The sequence below is a fragment of the Labrus bergylta genome, chromosome 19 (genome assembly GCF_963930695.1).
Source record: "Labrus bergylta chromosome 19, fLabBer1.1, whole genome shotgun sequence".
In the NCBI taxonomy this organism is placed as follows: domain Eukaryota; kingdom Metazoa; phylum Chordata; class Actinopteri; order Labriformes; family Labridae; genus Labrus; species Labrus bergylta.
In genome coordinates, this window is record NC_089213.1 from 12,776,980 (window position 1) to 12,796,861 (window position 19,882).

The 19,882-nt window shown below is 48.8% G+C and overlaps 2 protein-coding genes across 4 annotated transcripts in view; both read left to right on the plus strand.

Annotated features, from left to right (window-relative positions):
* The first annotated feature begins 2,066 nt into the window (after positions 1-2,066).
* Positions 2,067-7,244, plus strand: LOC110004571 (mucin-2-like). Its single transcript, XM_065948406.1, has 6 exons — positions 2,067-2,236; positions 2,315-2,358; positions 2,454-4,165; positions 4,253-5,968; positions 6,614-7,016; positions 7,171-7,244. The coding sequence occupies exons 1-5, from the start codon at positions 2,214-2,216 to the stop codon at positions 7,004-7,006; spliced, it is 3,888 nt and encodes a 1,295-aa protein (XP_065804478.1). The 5' UTR covers positions 2,067-2,213; the 3' UTR covers positions 7,007-7,016; positions 7,171-7,244.
* A 3,899-nt stretch (positions 7,245-11,143) lies between these two features.
* LOC109997280 (MTSS I-BAR domain containing 1) overlaps positions 11,144-19,882 on the plus strand; it is a 39,285-nt gene continuing 30,546 nt past the window's right edge. For 2 of the 3 annotated variants that reach the window (XM_065948278.1, XM_065948277.1), the window contains exons 1-3: positions 11,144-11,568; positions 16,312-16,373; positions 17,340-17,413. In XM_065948278.1, the coding sequence (XP_065804350.1) occupies positions 11,497-11,568; positions 16,312-16,373; positions 17,340-17,413 (208 nt within the window). In that variant the 5' untranslated portion in view covers positions 11,144-11,496. The remainder of the gene's footprint in view (positions 11,569-16,311; positions 16,374-17,339; positions 17,414-19,882) is intronic. The other variant, XM_065948279.1, reaches the window with a different exon arrangement.

The window sequence follows — 19,882 nt, forward strand, 5'->3', positions numbered from 1 at the left end:
ATGGGTGTCCATTATTTGTTTGTTCATTTAACATGGACATACAGTAACATTTAACCATGCAAAAGTTCCAGATGCACTGCTCTTAGTGTTTATAACAAAATGCTATTTTGCAACACCTGTCCATGGGAGGCTTGTAGGAACAACAGAGAAAAAAAGGGTAAGAAAACAGTTCAGTTATGAATGCAACAGGGATAAAATACAGTTAGAGAGAAAAATATACAAGCTCATGTGCGTTTAGGTGTGAGAACAATGTTGTTTCTCCTTCAGCCATGATTTAATACCTTTGTTAAAAACATTTAAACTGTGTAGCTTTTTCAGTTCAGTGGGTAGACAATTCCATAGATTTGATCCAATAACAGAAGGCTGATTGTCCAAATGACGTTTCTCGCATTGGAATGGAACAGTTACCGCTTACTGAAGCGCGTGTGTTGATTCGACTTGAATCCTGACGTCTCTTTAAAAATTCATCAAACAGAGAAGGTGCCAGACCATGCAGACATTTAAACATTATTTGAGGTTGCAGTAGCTAATGAAGCTTTCAAAGCTAAACATATTATGTACCTCTAATATCCTACAACAGTGCCATCTTATCAGTTTTTTGTCCATGATTTTTAATGATTGGTTATATAGGGATATGATTGGCTTTAAAGTTGTTTGTGAGGCTTGAGACCAAGAACTGATGCAGTATCATAGATGTGATAATATCATAGCATGCATATATAGCTGAGCTGTACTAAGTGAGAGGTATTTTCTAATGATTCTGAAGCAGTTTAGATTAGATCTAGCTTTTTTGCAGGTGTAATCTGTGTTTTTCGAATCGTAGGTGAGTCTAGAATGATCCCTAAGTAGGCTTACTTTACATCTTCAACCGCATTAATGGTCTGATTATTTATTTTAACTAACAATGTTTCTTTATCCCTTAGTTTGCGCATAGAAAAGCATATTGAAACCGTTTTTTTTTTATATTTAATGTTAGGTGAGAAGACTCAAGTCATTTTGCAATACAGTGCAAGGAGTCATTGAGGTGGGCAGCAGATTGCCTAGCAGATCTTGCAGGTGTGTATATAACCGTATCGTCGGCGTACATTTGGCAGCCAACTGCAGGACAGATCTCAGGTAGGTCATTGATGTACATGCTGAATGCTGGTATCCCCATGCTGTTGTTACGGAAAATGGACTTTTGCCCGTCGACTCTGACACATTGCACTCTTCCACTTAGGTATGAGTCAAACCACTGCGAAGCCTGATCAGAGAATTGAAATTTAGAAAGTTTGGATTGCAAGACATTGTGGTTAACAGTGTCGAAGGCTTTTTTCAAGTCTAGGAAAACTGCTCCCACAACATGTCCCTTATCCAGAAAGCATTTTATTTTCTCAATAAGATAACAGTTTGCAGTCTCAGTAGAATGTTTGGGTCTAAACCCGAATTGTTGTTGATGCAGCAAGTGGTTTGTCTCAAGATGTAGTATGAGTTGCTCTGCAACAACTTTTTCTAATATCTTGGACACAACTGGAAGAATGGCAATGGGTCTATAATTACATGTCAAGTCTGGCTCACCACTTTTGTAAATCGGATTGATAATGGCTTTTTTTCAGCTCTCAGGGAAAGTTTTTGTTTGAATTGACATATTCACCAGATGTATTATTGGCTTAAGTAATTGAGTTCTATGATATTTTATCAGTTCACCATCCAAATCATGAATATCCCTAGTCTTGGAGTTGTTCAGGTTAATCATGATCTTACTGACTTTTTCCAAAGTTACTTCTTTGATGTAAAATCCATTTTTAGTTTTCTGACTGAGTATGTCTGGTCTTAACTCGACAGGTTTGAAGTTTTTGGATAGTTCCTGAACTGATTCTATAAAGAAAGCATTAAACTCACTTGCAACTGATGCGTTGTCTGAAATAAATTTGTTGTTTATCGTTAAACCCTTAATTCTATGATGTTTTGAGGCATTGGAGTTGGTTACCTCCACCTGAGACCTGAGGTGTGGCCTATTAGCTGAAGTGTTGACACCTGCTCTGGCTGCAGGAGGGGACTCTGCTGAAACCTTCAACCTGTTTCCAATAACCTAATCAGTGAGACTCGGGCACCAACATTTAAAAATGACCAGCGTGTGTGAAGCACTCAAGAAGCTGCAATATTTCTACCGTTGTAGTTTGCCTGCAGCACAAGTTCTGCAGGCTGTTTGGTTTAATTTCTTTAGAGACACAATGGCTTCAGGATTTGGTCTGAGGTAAGCTGAATTTTACCATCTGGCACTTCAGTGATTTTTATGACCTGCTTGTTTAGCTAATGTTTTCTTTGTTGTCAGGGTGCTTTTGCTCTCTCTGTTAGCTGGTGGGCAGCATGCTAACGGTAAAGATTCAGAACACACAATCTGCAGATTTCTCTGGTGTTTCTTCTGAACGAACTTCTTCTCACTAAACTTTTAAAATGTTTGCTCTGACCAGCGCTCAGCTACAGCACTGTGGGCTCCAGAGCCGTCACACCATACGTACAACAGACTGAGAGTTTTCCGAGAAGCAATGAACCCTCTGCACCACAAGAAAGTTCTCTGAGCAGTTATGAACAAAGTTACACTGACAGTGGATCATCTGAGAACAGGAAGCATGCTGCTGCACCTTACAATGGTTCATATGGACATGGAGTAGATGGATACAGTCCAGAGGGAAGTGTTTCTACTTACAAGCCTCCTCCAATAATACGACAAAACCCACAGCAGCAAACACAAGGTGTTGACCAATCCAAAGACAACATGTGGGATATTGCTTTGCAACAAAATGAGAACGTTTTTGTGAAGGCTGTCGCTTCAAGTCGAGGAATTTGGATAGCCAACCTGAGGCAGGTAGTGCAATCAGCTACCCTTGCAAGCCCCAGCAGCCCCGCAACTAGTCCAAGCCCCAGTCCCAGCCCCGGCAGCCGAGCTACCAGTCCCAGCCCCGGCAGCCGAGCTACCAGTCCCAGCCCCGGCAGCCGAGCTACCAGTCCAATCCCCGTCCCCAGCAGCCCCGGCAGCCGAGCTACCAGTCCCATCCCCGTCCCCAGCAGCCCCGGCAGCCGAGCTACCAGTCCCATCCCCGTCCCCGGCAGCCGAGCTACCAGTCCCAGCCCCGGCAGCCGAGCTACCAGTCCAATCCCCGTCCCCAGCAGCCCCGGCAGCCGAGCTACCAGTCCCATCCCCGTCCCCGGCAGCCGAGCAACTAGTCCCATCCCCGTCCCCAGCAGCCCCGGCAGCCGAGCAACCAGTCCCAGTCCCGTCCCCAGCAGCCCCGGCAGCCGAGCTACCAGTCCCATCCCCGTCCCCAGCAGCCCCGGCAGCCGAGCTACCAGTCCCATCCCCGTCCCCAGCAGCCCCGGCAGCCGAGCTACCAGTCCCATCCCCGTCCCCAGCAGCCCCGGCAGCCGAGCTACCAGTCGCAGCCCCAGCCCCAGCCCCAGCCCCAGCAGCGGAGCTACCAGCCCAAGCAGTCCAAGCCCCAGCAGCGGAGCTACCAGCCCAAGCAGCCCCAGCAGTCCAAGCCCCAGCAGTAGCCCCAGCAGCACAGCTACCAGCCCAAGCAGCCCCAGCAGTCCAAGCCCCAGCAGTAGCCCCAGCAGCAGAGCTACCAGCCCAAGCAGCCCCAGCAGTCCAAGCCCCAGCAGTAGCCCCAGCAGCAGAGCTACCAGCCCAAGCAGCCCCAGCAGTCCAAGCCCCAGCAGCAGAGCTACCAGCCCAAGCAGCCCCAGCAGTCCAAGCCCCAGCAGTAGCCCCAGCAGCAGAGCTACCAGCCCAAGCAGCCCCAGCAGTCCAAGCCCCAGCAGCAGAGCTACCAGCCCAAGCAGCCCCAGCAGTCCAAGCCCCAGCAGTAGCCCCAGCAGCAGAGCTACCAGCCCAAGCAGCCCCAGCAGTCCAAGCCCCAGCAGTAGCCCCAGCAGCAGAGCTACCAGCCCAAGCAGCCCCAGCAGTCCAAGCCCCAGCAGTAGCCCCAGCAGCAGAGCTACCAGCCCAAGCAGCCCCAGCAGTCCAAGCCCCAGCAGCAGCCCCAGCAGTCCAAGCCCCAGCAGTAGCCCCAGCAGCAGAGCTACCAGCCCAAGCAGCCCCAGCAGTCCAAGCCCCAGCAGTAGCCCCAGCAGCAGAGCTACCAGCCCAAGCAGCCCCAGCAGTCCAAGCCCCAGCAGCAGCCCCAGCAGTCCAAGCCCCAGCAGCAGCCCCAGCAGTCCAAGCCCCAGCAGCAGCCCCAGCAGTCCAAGCCCCAGCAGCAGCCCCAGCAGTCCAAGCCCCAGCAGCAGCCCCAGCAGCCCCAGCAGTCCAAGCCCCAGCAGCAGCCCCAGCAGTCCAAGCCCCAGCAGTCCAAGCCCCAGCAGCAGCCCCAGCAGTCCAAGCCCCAGCAGCAGCCCCAGCAGTCCAAGCCCCAGCAGCAGCCCCAGCAGCAGAGCTACCAGCCCAAGCAGCCGCCCCAGCAGCAGAGCTACCAGCCCAAGCAGCCGCCCCAGCAGCAGAGCTACCAGCCCAAGCAGCCGCCCCAGCAGCAGAGCTACCAGCCCAAGCAGCCGCCCCAGCAGCAGAGCTACCAGCCCAAGCAGCCGCCCCAGCAGCAGAGCTACCAGCCCAAGCAGCCGCCCCAGCAGCAGAGCTACCAGCCCAAGCAGCCCCAGCAGCAGAGCTACCAGCCCAAGCAGCCCCAGCAGTCCAAGCCCCAGCAGCAGCCCCAGCAGCAGAGCTACCAGCCCCAGCAGCCCAAGCCCCAGCAGCCCAAGCCCCAGCAGCCCAAGCCCCAGCAGCCCAAGCCCCAGCAGCCCAAGCCCCAGCAGCCCAAGCCCCAGCAGCCCAAGCCCCAGCAGCCCAAGCCCCAGCAGTCCAAGCCCCAGCAGTCCAAGCAGCAGAGCTACCAGCCCCAGCAGCAGAGCTACCAGCCCCAGCAGCCCCAGCAGTAGCCCCAGCAGCAGAGCTACCAGCCCAAGCCCCAGCAGCCCCAGCAGTCCAAGCCCCAGCAGCAGCCCCAGCAGTCCAAGCCCCAGCAGCAGCCCCAGCAGCAGCCCCAGCAGTCCAAGCCCCAGCAGCAGCCCCAGCAGTCCAAGCCCCAGCAGCAGCCCCAGCAGTCCAAGCCCCAGCAGCAGCCCCAGCAGTCCAAGCCCCAGCAGCAGCCCCAGCAGCAGCCCCAGCAGTCCAAGCCCCAGCAGCAGCCCCAGCAGCAGAGCTACCAGCCCAAGCCCCAGCAGCAGTCCAAGCCCCAGCAGCAGCCCCAGCAGCAGAGCTACCAGCCCAAGCAGCCCCAGCAGTCCAAGCCCCAGCAGCAGCCCCAGCAGCAGAGCTACCAGCCCAAGCAGCAGCCCCAGCAGCAGAGCTACCAGCCACCCCAGCAGCAGAGCTACCAGCCCAAGCAGCCCCAGCAGTCCAAGCCCCAGCAGCAGCCCCAGCAGCAGAGCTACCAGCCCCAGCAGCCCAAGCCCCAGCAGCCCAAGCCCCAGCAGCCCAAGCCCCAGCAGCCCAAGCCCCAGCAGCCCAAGCCCCAGCAGCCCAAGCCCCAGCAGCAGAGCTACCAGCCCCAGCAGCCCCAGCAGTAGCCCCAGCAGCAGAGCTACCAGCCCAAGCCCCAGCAGCCGCAGCAGCCCCAGCAGTCCAAGCCCCAGCAGCAGCCCCAGCAGTCCAAGCCCCAGCAGCAGCCCCAGCAGTCCAAGCCCCAGCAGCAGCCCCAGCAGTCCAAGCCCCAGCAGTCCAAGCCCCAGCAGCAGCCCCAGCAGTCCAAGCCCCAGCAGTCCAAGCCCCAGCAGCAGCCCCAGCAGCCCCAGCAGTCCAAGCCCCAGCAGCAGCCCCAGCAGTCCAAGCCCCAGCAGCAGCCCCAGCAGTCCAAGCCCCAGCAGCAGCCCCAGCAGTCCAAGCCCCAGCAGCAGCCCCAGCAGTCCAAGCCCCAGCAGCAGCCCCAGCAGCAGAGCTACCAGCCCAAGCCCCAGCAGCAGCCCCAGCAGTCCAAGCCCCAGCAGCAGCCCCAGCAGTCCAAGCCCCAGCAGCAGCCCCAGCAGTCCAAGCCCCAGCAGCAGCCCCAGCAGCCCCAGCAGTCCAAGCCCCAGCAGCAGCCCCAGCAGTCCAAGCCCCAGCAGCAGCCCCAGCAGTCCAAGCCCCAGCAGCAGCCCCAGCAGTCCAAGCCCCAGCAGCAGCCCCAGCAGTCCAAGCCCCAGCAGCAGCCCCAGCAGCAGAGCTACCAGCCCAAGCCCCAGCAGCAGCCCCAGCAGTCCAAGCCCCAGCAGCAGCCCCAGCAGTCCAAGCCCCAGCAGCAGCCCCAGCAGTCCAAGCCCCAGCAGCAGCCCCAGCAGTCCAAGCCCCAGCAGCAGCCCCAGCAGCAGAGCTACCAGCCCAAGCCCCAGCAGCAGCCCCAGCAGTCCAAGCCCCAGCAGCAGCCCCAGCAGTCCCAGCCCCAGCAGCAGCCCCAGCAGTCCCAGCCCCAGCAGCAGTCCCAGCCCCAGCAGCAGCCCCAGCAGTCCCAGCCCCAGCAGCAGCCCCAGCAGTCCCAGCCCCAGCAGCAGCCCCAGCAGCCCCAGCAGCAGAGCTACCAGCCCCAGCAGCCCCAGCAGCCCCAGCAGCAGAGCTACCAGCCCCAGCAGCAGAGCTACCAGCCCCAGCAGCCCCAGCAGCAGAGCTACCAGCCCAAGCAGCCCCAGCCCCAGCAGTCCCAGCCCCAGCAGCAGCCCCAGCAGTCCCAGCCCCAGCAGTCCCAGCCCCAGCAGCAGTCCAAGCCCCAGCAGTCCAAGCAGCCCCAGCAGCCCCAGCCCCAGCAGTCGAGCGACCAGTCCAAGTCCCACTCGCCCAACCAGCCGAGCGACCAGTCCAAAGCCCCAGCTACCAGTCCAAATTGCAGAGCTACCAGTCCAAAGCCCCAGCTACCAGTCCAAGCCCCAGCTGGGTGTTCCACAGATCAAAGATGCAATAGCTTTTGCCCCTGACAGTGGCTCTCCAATGAGTTCCAGACCCATTCCCTGGTGGAAACAGCGGCTGGTTCTCAAGTTTAACAAACATCATTGGCTCTAGGCACACTCAGGTACAGTGGCATGCAGACTTTTTGAAGGGCAGGGGCGAAAAGAAAAAGGGCCCTTCAGCATGCGTTTTGGCTCCAAGATACGTTGCTGACCTTGTTTCAGTCATGAGTTTTGTGTATTGAGCATTAATAACTTTGTAAATCTTTCTGCTTTCAGGTTGCTGTGGTCGTCTCCCAGAAAGATCAGCTCTTGGGATTATTTGAAAATGAATAAAGTACCTGGAAACATAATATGTCCCTGGAGATCATTTGAAAATGCTCATGTCCAAAGTTTCTGGACAAAAATAGTGACAATTTGAAAAAGTACCTCTTTACATACCGAGTTGTTTCCTTTCTCTCAGTGGTGAACTAAAGACCGCAAAGCATTAGTTGAGCATCGTGTCAGTATCTTGTTTCTGTTCTGTCTTTTATTATGCAGAAAAAGTGAAACTGTTTCAAACCAACTGGATACAGTTCACCAAGCAGGTGGTTGATGTCTAACCCTAAAATTAGACACCATAAATCTCAGAGTCAAGACAGGATGTCCTTAATGTCTGCTACATTCAAACAGCTGCTGGTTGTTCTGTTGGCTCAGCATGGGTTGTTAATTGATGGTTCTGCTGTGAAGTGTTTCAGTAGTTGGATACAACTGTTGGTTTTTCAGACTATTGGTTATAAAGACTGGCGGTTGTCTCTTGGATTTAATTCACCTAAGACTGCACTTGCAGTTTTCACTGCAGCATACTCATTGCCAAACCTCACTTCTCCTTTTCTTTTTTTTTTTCTTTTTTTTTTTTTTTTATTTAAATACTTGATCATACTTGTACTGAAGTCAAAGTTATGGTGTTGCATATGGATAATGTTGCTGGGGGGAGGGACAACTTGCTTAACCTGCTGCCACCTTGACCAGCCCCTGATAAGCTTAAGAGGACGGATACATGGATGGTTGCATCTGTGTTTTCTGGATCAGACTCCTTCCTGCTCGTTTAAACTCTGCAGGTTGGAGATGCGATGCGTCTACAGATTATTTACCTCTTACAGTTTGAATAAACACACGTTGTCTGAGCTCGGATGAGAGTGTGGCTGAGGGAGTGCTGCATGAGAAGACTCCAAAAAGACTTCCTGATCTCAGCTGTGACTCACGGGTTCAGATCCTCATCTCTTCACTTCCTGTCTCCTCCTCCCCAGCCTCTCTGATTGCTGTTATTAGTTCAGTCTTCTCTTCAGGGGACATAATGGCACAGAGCGTGTGTGTCGCTCCCTGTCATTAAGCAGCAAGTCTGTGTGGTTAAAATGACACGGCTTTAAAAGGCTTCCTTCAGCTCTGCCCACTCCACCATCTGAGCTCGGATCGTTTAGAAAAAGTTCTGCCTCCCCCTGAATGTCCAGTTTAGGTCTCAGTCGGCAGGTTTCCCCTCTCAGCGGGCAGATGGACAAGAGTCAAAACCAACTAATTCACTTAGTCAAAGATGAACCCATGGCCAAATGTTTTGTTAACTGTTTAATTTTTGACATGGATTCAAACAAACAGAAGGGGGCGCCGGTAGCCTATGGGTTAGTGTGTGCGCCCCATGTACAGAGGTTGTAGGCTTAGGCTGGCAGTAGCTCAGTCTGTTGGTACTTGAGGGTCGCTGGTTCAAGTCCTGGTGTGGACCAAGTCTGGTAGCTGGAAAGGTGCCGGGTCACTTCTTGAGGTCTGTCGAGGAGCCATTAAGCACTCCTTCATGTGCAGCCGTGGTCGTGTCCAGAGTTAACCACGGTTAATGGATTTATAGCATTAAAGTTTGAGTCTGTGCATTCAGAGTAGAATAAATAGAAGAACACATGAACACTGCATGAAGTCTGTACCTTTACTTCCTGGTTTACTTAAAATATTACAGAAAATCTGCTTTTATAGTAAAAGTATCATAAAGTCAAAGTAACTCATGTTTAGTGTTTTATTGTGTTTTCTGGTCCTGTAATTCTTTGGTATTTTTCTCCTGTTCTCTTCAAGCCTCATCTGAACCTTTTTTTATTTTCTATCAGTTCAGTGGAGTGGTCACTAGAGGGTGATGTAGATTCATGTATCTAGCTGTCAGGAGTCTGCAGCAACAGTTTTAAGCTCTCTGACTCAGAGGTGAGGATATGAAATGTTCAGCTGTGATGAGTAAGAAATGTTAAGAAACAAACATTTTGAAAAACTTGCAGGAAATCACAAAGTCACTGAATACTTAAAAATATCAAATCAAACTCATGTTGAGATATACAAAAGTTTAAAATGTGAAGAATTTATTTACTTTTTTTAATAAATTAAATCATTTTCACTTTTAATTTTTACTAGACAACTACTCAGTGTCCCTAACCTTCTTTGGCTTGTGACTCCACTTTGACCTCTGGGGGCGTGTCCAGGCTTTTTGGACCGGGGTGGCCCAGCTCGGGCTCTGACTTGTCCAGGGATGGCCTGAAGTTTGTGTGCACACATGAAGAGCATTTATTAACCCCTTCTGCCTGCACTCATCACATTGACTCTTAGTAACACAAGATAACGGGAACATGTTCATCTTCTCAAAACAATATGTACGTCCAAAATCAGGATTTAAAGAACATGTATAAAATAACATCTGCACACTCAAAACTATAAGCCGTCTGTTGAAACAGACTGAATGGTGTATTTCAACATGGGGTGGCCAATATGATTTCAAGGAGACGCGCCCCTGTTGACTTCACAAAACTTTAAGGACCCCAGTCAGCTTCTTACTAAACTAAATTAAAAATTAAATCATGTGATGTGTTTTTTTCTACTGTGTAGTAAACATTCACCTGAGAGCACATTCAGACTGTTTCAGGTAGATTATGGTGGACAGAGGAAGAAAGGTGGGGATTTGTGCACAGAGGGAAGTTTTTGTTTTGCTCAGTGTGCGATGTTAGCAGCCAGGTGAAGGTGAAGTAACGAGGCTGGAAGTTAATGTATGACACCTGGATGAGAGACGGACAGAGATGCTGCACGTTTGTCAGTTTCTAGCATGGACTCACCTCACATGCTAAACTGGATGACGTCTTGTAGCTTCATTAAAGGTCACATATTCTGTAAAATCCTCTTCACCATATTTCTCTTACTCTTATATGTGTCTCTAGTCTGTCTACAAACCCCCCCAATGATGAGAAAAGTCCATCCCCTCTGTCTTTTGCCTGCTCCAGAAAATGTGTGCTCAAACAGGCCATTTGGAGATTTTCCCTTCATGACATCCAAAGGGCAGAAACCCCTCCCCCAGGTGGGTGACACTCCCACAGCTAGGTGTTTGTTCTGCCCTCTGAGTCTGCCTTCTCACTGTAAACAATAGGACATGGAGTGAGAAAGCCCGAGACACCTAAGCCCTTCCAGAAAGGGGGCGTGGTCAGACACAGCTCATTTACATTTAAAGGTACAGACACAGAAACAGCCTGTTCTCAGCAGGGCTGAAATAGAGGGGTTTATAGGCATGATCAAATACATATTTAGAACAAGAAACTTCACACACATGTTTTGAGGAGCTCTGAGACTTATTTACAATGGTTGAAGAGGAGGAGAATATGTGACATTTAAGGCAGAATGTTTCATTATCTTTTTTATTTGAACTATAATTAGGCACTTCAGTGGACCCCATTTGATGGTCCCAAGGTTGGGAAACCCTAATATAGATACATATTTTACTTTAATTTATGACATGTGTATTTGAATCCTTTCATGCATGTGATTTTAAAATATTAATTTTACCCTTTACATTTTATCAAAACTGTTATGTTATTTATGTTTTACTTTTTTTTATTAATGTGATATTCAATTCGTCTTCCTTCTTTTATTCATTTTTTAAGTTCTTTAAAATTATTTAATTCATACATAGGCTTATTAATTAGCAGGCTGAATCTCTTCTAGGCATTTCTTTTTCAATTTATTTAACCGCATTTGACGTGAGGCCGTTTAATAAAATAGGAATAAATGATTAAAGACGGTTTTTTCTTTACCATCTTGTAAACTTGTTCTGTCACTTGGTCCTCTCCTTTGAATTCACTCTGTTTTATTACACTCTTACATTCACATCATTGTCTGTAAACATTCTTTCAGTTACAAAAAGCTCCCTGCGCTGAGGGCGGGGCCAGGTGGAAGCGCGTTCCCGTGTCCTCCGGCGCGCTCCCGGCTCTCTCCTCCTCCCTCAGCAGCAGAAGCAGCTCACGGTGGAAAGTTGACTCTCTCTCTCGCTCCGACAGCGTCGCGTTGTTTCCTGCGCCTCTGTGCCCCCAACATGTGTCTCCTCCTGCGGATATGAGCTCCGGGAGGAGAGTACCCGCCGGCTCTGCTGCTGCTCGTGTCCGCGTTCAGATCTCCTTCAACCGGGGAAACCCTGCCGCGCGAGACTGAGCGCCTTGTATTGTTTTTAACGAACCACCTTTCTTCTTCTTCTTCACCTTTAATTGATCAGTTTCCTGCCGCGTCATTTATGGACTACAAAAGCTCCGAGTGAGAGTGTCGGTCATTTCCTTTGTGAAGATGGAGACGGTGATGGAGAGGGAGTGCAGCGCGCTGGGGGGGCTTTTCCAGACTGTCATCGGAGACATGAAGGTAACATGAAGCAGAGATATTATCTTTATTATTATTATTATTATTATTATTATTATTATTATTATTAATAATAATCTGATCTGTGATTCAGATATTAAAATCAATGTCACACAGGGAAACTCCCCCCTGGAGGATCTGTTGCATGGAAGCAGGAAAAGCAGACATTTGATCCTACTGACGGTTTATTGGAGATCATTAATTTGCTAATGATAAAGGGGGAGGGGGGGAGGGAAGTGGGTGTGTCCAGGCTCTGCAGCCTTCTTTTTCAGGACATGTTAGCCCGCAGCTTCTCTCAGAGAATTCATCCAAAGCAGCTCGATTGTGCTGCACACAGCCTCATGAAGACATGAGAGTGATTAATGCAGATAAATCACAGGACATGAGAACAGTCCTCTGCAGGACTGTCAGAGAGTCCACATGAGAACAGTCCTCTGCAGGACTGTCAGAGAGTCCACATGAGAACAGTCCTCTGCAGGACGGTCAGAGAGAGAGTCCACATGAGAACAGTCCTCTGCAGGACTGTCAGAGAGTCCACATGAGAACAGTCCTCTGCAGGACTGTCAGAGAGTCCACATGAGAACAGTCCTTTGCAGGACGGTCAGAGAGAGAGTCCACATGAGAACAGTCCTTTGCAGGACGGTCAGAGAGAGAGTCCACATGAGAACAGTCCTCTGCAGGACGGTCAGAGAGAGAGTCCACACACAGGCTCCATTTCTTCAGCAGCATTTTTGCCTCAGAGCATGAACATGTGCACCACACGTTCATCTTTATCAAGTCTGTTAACGGTGACGTGTATGAAAACATGATGGCGGCCTCCAGCTTGAAGCGTAATCATTTGCTGTTGAAGTGAATCAGTTTGAAGTCTTTGAAAACAGTGAAGTGCATTTTGAGTGTTTCTGATGTACAGAGCTTAAAACTCCTAAACTCAGAGATGAGACGTTGAGGCTGAACAGCAGAATGATAAACTTTGATTTGATTGTAAAAATCAAACACAACGACTCCTGTTTGACCACAGCAGCAGGATGAAGTCCCTGACAGACAGACAGACAGTCTTCTTCTTATCTCAAAACATCCAGTAAATTTCTACAATTCTACAATTCTACAATTCTACAGTTCTACAATTCTACAATTCTACAATTCTACAGTTCACTTAGCAGACACTTTTATCCAAAGCAACGTACATCAGAGAGTAAGTACAACACAAGCAAGGATCTAGAAAAAATAGAGGGGTTTATAGAGTTCTTGAGAGCTCTAGTCAGTATAGAAACCATCTTATAAGTCGTCGTTATCAAACAAAAACCATCGTTACCATCATTACCATCATCATCATCAATAATATTGAGACCATCATCATGTTTTCAAGTTAAAAACTGTATTTGCAGAGACGTAAATATTTAGCAGATGGAGTGTGGACAGCGAGCGTGCACAATGCGACATGATATCCATGCTCACATGCTGTTAGGAAACACTGCACCCATGTACAGTGCCTCTGGACTGACCTAACCGCTAGGCCATCAGTACCCCGAGAAAAGAAGTTGATAACCACCACTTGAAAGACTTCCTGAGTGGGTAGTTTATCGAAGACATCCAGTTATCATCAAATTAAACATTTAAGCCCAAAAACTTCAAATATGTACGGAGACGTGTCGTCAGCTCAACAGCGCCCCCTTGTTGTGCTGTAAAAAAAAATCGTAATCCTCCTGCTGTCAGTCTTCTGTGTGTGTGTGTGTGTGTGTGTGTGTGTGTGTGTGTGTGTGTGTGTGTGTCATTCATCTTTGAGCTGCTGGTGAAATGAAGACACATTACTGTTGATCCCTTTAAGTGGAACTGATCTGCCTGTGTCTCCCTGAGGACGCTCTGTGTCATCCTGAGCTGCTTCATTCAGATTCTTCCTCCATGAAAAGAAAGTGAAGCTTGAAGCAGCCAAGGATCTGAACATTACAATATTAGCTTCTTTACAAGATTTGAAAATGCCAGAAGTTAAAAGTCCAATCAGTGAGATGTGTAGTGAGTGAAATGACAAAGGTATCTTACTGTATGATCAGACATTAAAGAAACATGCTATGTTGAAGTGCTGGCTTCTCTGACAACAATGCAGCAGCCAGTATGTCCTCCTTCTAACTTTAGATTCTGGTCCTGAATGCTCTGGATTTGTTTGGGCCAGATAAGGTAGGCGGTTTTAAGGCACCCCCACACAGCCGTTTTGGACGCCCCTCGGTTTGCCAGATATGAGAGCAGTTATCAGGTCAAACCAACAGGTGTTGCAACGATGGAAGCGGGCAAGAGAACTGGTTCAGATAGACGTGATTGTACCCGACCTAAAAAGTCTCTGCATGTCAGACATCTTTGATATTTATGATTCAAGGTTGAGCTGGCTCCGATTGAATACCTGCAAAGCCAATGAGAGCGAGCAGAGAGAAAGGCGTCACCAACCGGATGTTGCGTCACTTACAGCTCACAAACATGACGGTGAACATAAACACAAGTGGGATACTGAAGAAGAAGAAGAGCTTGTGTAACTGTGACAACACGAGTGTCATGAAGACAAACCACAGAGCCAGCTGACCACGACCATCGTCCTCCATTTTTGTCCCGTCTGATCATGTGAGATTCTGTGAGATCTCTTCTCTGTGGATTCGTTACTACAAACATCAGGTGTGTGCTCTCGTGGTCGAAGTCGTCTCGTTTGTGCGTTCAGAGGATTGTAATGTTGAACATCGGTTGAAACTGTTTGTTTTCTTATAATCGGTTAATATTTGAAAACAGTGTTGTCTGTAACAGCAGGTAAACCCGTCCTGCTGCAGTGTGAGGACTCACAAGATAGATGTTCTTATCTCTGGATGGATCATAAAGACGGATCAAACAGGGACTTCCTGTTTAAACGCTCCTTCAAAGAGACAAACAAACAGAGCCGAGGATTCCTGGAGGACGGGCACGCTGCTGCTGCTGCTGCCTCTGGTTGTTGCCACGGTGACAATTTATGTCCTCAGTGACTGATTGATGCAGCGGCCCTGCCCTGGACTCAGTGTGTGTGTGTGTGTGTGTGTGTGTGTGTGTGTGTGTGTGTGTGTGTGTGTGTGTGTGTGTGTGTGTGTGTGTGTGTGTGTGTGTGTGTGTGTGTGTGTGTGTGTGTGTGTGTGTGTGTGTGTGTGTGTGTGTGTGTGTGTGTGTGTGTGTGTGTGTGTGTGTGTGTGTGTGTGTGTGTGAGAGAGAATGAGAGAGAGTGAGGGGATGGAATGAGATGTGGGTTTATGTGATGTCGAAATGATGAATGAGTGATGAAGAGCAGGAAGGTGAACCGATGCTGCGCTCAAAAATGAAAAGAATAACTGCGTGTGTGTGTAAGTGAAGGGGGAAAAAGGAGGGAGGATATGCTTGCGTGTGTTTGGTGAGGATGCATGCACGTGTGACCCTCCCCTCTCTCTCAGTCTGAAGCCCCCTCTGCAGCTGCACCAGCAGTAGCAGCAGCAGGGTTGCCATAGCAACGGTAGCCAGGCGATGACGCTTGAGCATCACTCTCACAGACAGAAAAAAGGCTGAACACACCCAGCACTGCTCGGCTCAGCTGCTCTGCACGGTTACAGAGAGGAGTGATGGTGATGCTGACAGAAACCCTTCACGCTCTGTTTCTTTATTTGATCTACAACTGCACCATTAAGATGTTGTCCTTACCAATAAAGAAACACACGATTTAGGAGGATATTGAGGGTTAAAATGAGCGTCGGACCCAGTCGTGTTTGGGTGCGTGAAGAAGTTGCTCTTGATGTTGGCCCCACATGTTTGTTTTAAGTGTCCCGTCCAGCAGACACTAAAGACACTGAGTAGGATTTTTAAAGTGTGTTTAAGATCCAGTTTCCTTGTGTTGTTGTGGAAGAGTCTGGAGAAACCTAGTGAGTGAAGAAGACCCCTCAGATGTTTCCCTGCAGAAGATAAAAGCCCCACCCATCCCTGAAACCATCGGGAGCCCCCCTGCTGACATTAGGAGCGTACCTCAGGGTCTGTGTGTTTGTGTCTGAACACATGTGTCTCCGCACTGCAGCGTCTAAGAGTCCTCAGTTAAATTCCCAGTTAAAGTCGGTCACTGTGTTTTCATGCCTGGGGGGGCAAGGCTGGTTTGCTTCCTGTAGACGGCCTGGGGGACGGTGGGGGGGGGATGTATAGATCAGCATTATTGATCCGTCTCCTCGATTTCCGTCTGATCCTCATGATTTATGTGTATTTAGAGTCCGAACATGAGTTTGATATTACTGTGGTTTATGTTTTATATCCATTCAATTCAATGGAAACAGAAGCTGTGTGCCTGTTGGAGAGACGTGGGCTAAGTCATAAATAGCGACTGGTCCCATTAATCACCATTAATCCCTATTCCCTCTTGATATGAGCGTGTGCAGGAAACACAAGACAAAACTCTGAATGAATGGTCAACAATCAAAGCCCTCTCCCTCTGCATGGGTTTATTTAACCTGGATGGAGGTTTCTGGGTTTCTGTCACAGTGTTTGATGCAGTCAGAAGAAGTTTGGATTGACTCTGGACTCAGCAGCGACGTGTTGCAGGTGTTTAAAACACAGAGGTAGACAGAGACTGAGAGTGAGAGCTAGCATCAGGTTCTATCATTAGGGAACGTTTAAAGATTGTAAACAGAGTCACAAAGATGCTCAAGTCATTGCTCAGAGATTCATGATGGAGCTCTGAGACGGCGTGACTTTAACCACGTTGATGTTTTATCGTCTTTTCTTCTTCAGGGCAGTTATCCTGTTTGGGATGACTTCATCAGCAAGGCCAGCAAGCTGCAGTCCCAGCTCAGGTAACACACATACACTGACACACACACACACACACACACACAGACACACACACACACACACACACACACACACACACACACACACACACACAGACACACACACACACACACACACACACAGTTGAGTGTGTGTTTAACCTGAGCTCATGAAAATCCAATCAGTTCAATTCATTAAGTGTTTAAATGTCAGCTTCACTGCTCCACTGCTGTCGCCTCGTCCCAGATACTCCGGTTCACTGGGTCTGCACACACACACACACACACACACACACACACACACACACACACACACACACACACACACATACACACTCTGAAGGTCAGGTAAACACACAAACATGTAGAGAAAGACTCACCTACAAACTGCAAACTTATACATTCATGAATCATGAACAAAACCACCACACCCACTCCAGACAAAAACACACACACACACTTCCTTTAGCCTTTTACAACACTCACACACTTATACACACTCTGCACACACACACACACACTTATACACACACGTGCACACACACACACACGTGCACAACTCAATTAACCTTCTGTAGCTGTCAGAGATTAATGATGGTACCGTGAAGTAATTATCAGTGAGATGGATCTGCAGCGGGCCGGAGGTCAGCAGAGGTCGAAGCTTATTACAAAAACACTGACTGCTTCATCCCAATCATCGCTAACGCAATGCAACATGTAACGACGGGACGTGATGCAGCATGGCACGGTGTGGAACACCACATCATGACAAGACAAACCATGACACAGCACGGCATGACCCATGAGGAATGGAAAAAAAAAACTTCTGATCTTCAGACATATTTTGAACCCTGAGTTGCTGCAAGCAAAAGGAGAGGCACCCTCGCTCGTCTTGAGGAATGATGATTTAAATCTCACTGTCGGTCTGATTCGTCCAATGAGACACAGAAACAGATTTTTTAAACACCACGATTGTTCTGTGTCTCTCAGGTCCACTGTTGTTGCAGTTGCAGCCTTCCTGGATGCCTTTCAGAAGGTGGCGGACCTCGCAACCAACAGCAGAGGTATGATGATAACGTGTGTGTGTGTGTGTGTGTGTGTGTGTGTGTGTGTGTGTGTGTGTAGCTGCTGGTTGTGTTATTTATGATGAGAAACTAATCTGTTGTTGATTAAGGTGAGTAATATGGACGTAGTTGGAGTCGTGGTGACCTGCTGACTTGTTGTAGTTGACTCTGTGCTGCTCGCTGCAGCATCATGTTGCGTTGCCTGAGTTGTGCAACTGTTCAGGACACTTTAAAGGTTTTCTGTTGGATCACAGGACTCCAAACACTGGATCTGTTCCTCAGTCCTTATATTGGGACATCGGGCTGATTTACATTATGATGCATGATCCAAATCACATTATGAGCCAACACCTGGTGTAAGAGGAGGTTAACCATGAGGCTACATTGTTGTCTTTTACCCGTGGACTTGGAGTTGGTCTGCTTCCTGTTGGACAGCCGGGTGAAAACACCGGTGGTTAGCTTGTGCTAGCGTGCGCTAGCTTGCAGTGTAGGTACAAGCAGTGAACATACACACTACGTCCTGCGGGGGCGGGTCTTCTGGGGGCGATGAGCCCTGGAGGAGGAGCCATTTCTACTGAGTCCACCTTTGCACAGTGTTGTTGAATGATATCCTCTTGTGTAAACTGTAGATCTCATATTGCTGCTTTGCGTCCTCTAAACCTGTGAATGATTCAAAGAGACACGTCTGATTCACGAACGCACACAAAGGGTTAAATGTTCAGCTTACTGAGCTGCAGAGCAAATAGCGTCTCTGTGCGTCCGTGCTGCTTGTGAGTAAATTACCCATTATGCATCAGTCGGGGGTATATTTTCTCCCTTCAATGCAAATAATCATCAGTGCAAAAAAGCATCTAAGATCTTTGTTCTTTGATCTCGTTCCTGTGGTCATGGAGTCAGTTCCGACAGACGAGATGAATGATTGAACAGAAGAGGTCGAGGCGACCTGCAGGTTGCTCTATACTCTCCTTCTACGTTACATTTCTACAGGATGGAGAGATGAAGGAGGGAGGAGAGGGGGGCACAGATGGAGGTGGTAAAGGTGATGGAGAAAATAGAAGATGCTTCTTCCACACACAGTGATGTGCTGTGGACTAAATGAAAGAGGAGGAGACGCAGGTAGAGGAGGAAGTGAAGGTGGAGGATAGAGGGCAGATGGTGATGGGGAAACAGGATGGAGAAAGAGGGATGGAGGGGGGAGGGGGTCTTTTGGCTGTCATGTCCGGCCAGCTGCAGCTCGGTGCTCATGGCAACAAGACGGAAATGGGTGCAGGATTCATTCTGAGTGAGAGAACGTGTTCCTCCATCTTCTCTTTCTTTGAATCTACACACAATTCATTAATCCTCTCACCCTGGACTTCAAATCTCAAACAGACATCTGTTCTTCATGTTCACCTGCCTCGTCACTTTGGCTGTCTGTCTATGTTTTCTTTTCCATCATATCCCGTATCACCTTCATTAACATGTTTGCTTCATGTACCATCCTCAGTCTGGTAGATTTCTCCGTCACAGCGTGCAGAGTCTTTTCACGGCAGTACTGGATGAAAATGAGCTTTGCTGTGCTCCACATTCAGATTGAGATGAAACGCTCTCATACACATGAAAACATTTTGTCACAGACTCCATGGGGGATCTACCTGTCATTGTGTATGCACATATTGGTGTTGGTCCTTGGTTACCGTAGCAACCTGCTCTCATCCTGGAGGATTTGGTTCTTAAAGGGCCGGTGAGCGCCATCACTTTGGAAGAGGTCACGTCAATATGTCAACACGGGGCCTAATAGAGGACGAGGAGGAGCAGGAGGGGGTGCAGGGAGAGGAGAGGAGAGGAGAGGAGAGGAGAGGAGAGGAGAGGAGAGGAGAGGTGTAGAAAAAGGAGAGGAGAGGAGGTGTAGAGATAGGAGAGGAGAGGTTTGGTTTTCAAAATCCTTTTATTTTACCACTACCAGTAGAAAATTATAACACTGTCACATCATCACTCAGATCAAGAGAAGCAAATAAATAAATAAATAAAACAAAACAAGTGCAACAAAACTCAAAATATCAACAAAAACAACATTAACCTAAATCAAACTTAATTAATAATGAGCTCTCCATCCCCACCCACAGAGTACAAAGCTTCTTCCACAGCCCATACACAATTAAAGTCGTACACATTGTCCATCATTCGATAATATGCAAATTCAACCTTCAGTCTGGCCTTCAAAAGTCCCTCCAGAACCAGCACCGGTTCCACACAGCCAGTATAGCTCGGTTCTTGCGTGGGAGCCAAATGGCCAACTTGGCCGAGCCAGGTAAAAAGTTCAACAGTATATGTACAGTCTTTTTTTAATTTGTAGAATACATTGGCCCAAAAACAAACAATACAAAAGCGAAATCCTCCCCGAGAGCTTCAAACAACCTTTTCAAAAGGACAAACAAGAGTGACAGCCTCGGACACTCAACAAACAGATGAGACAATGTTTCAGTTAGT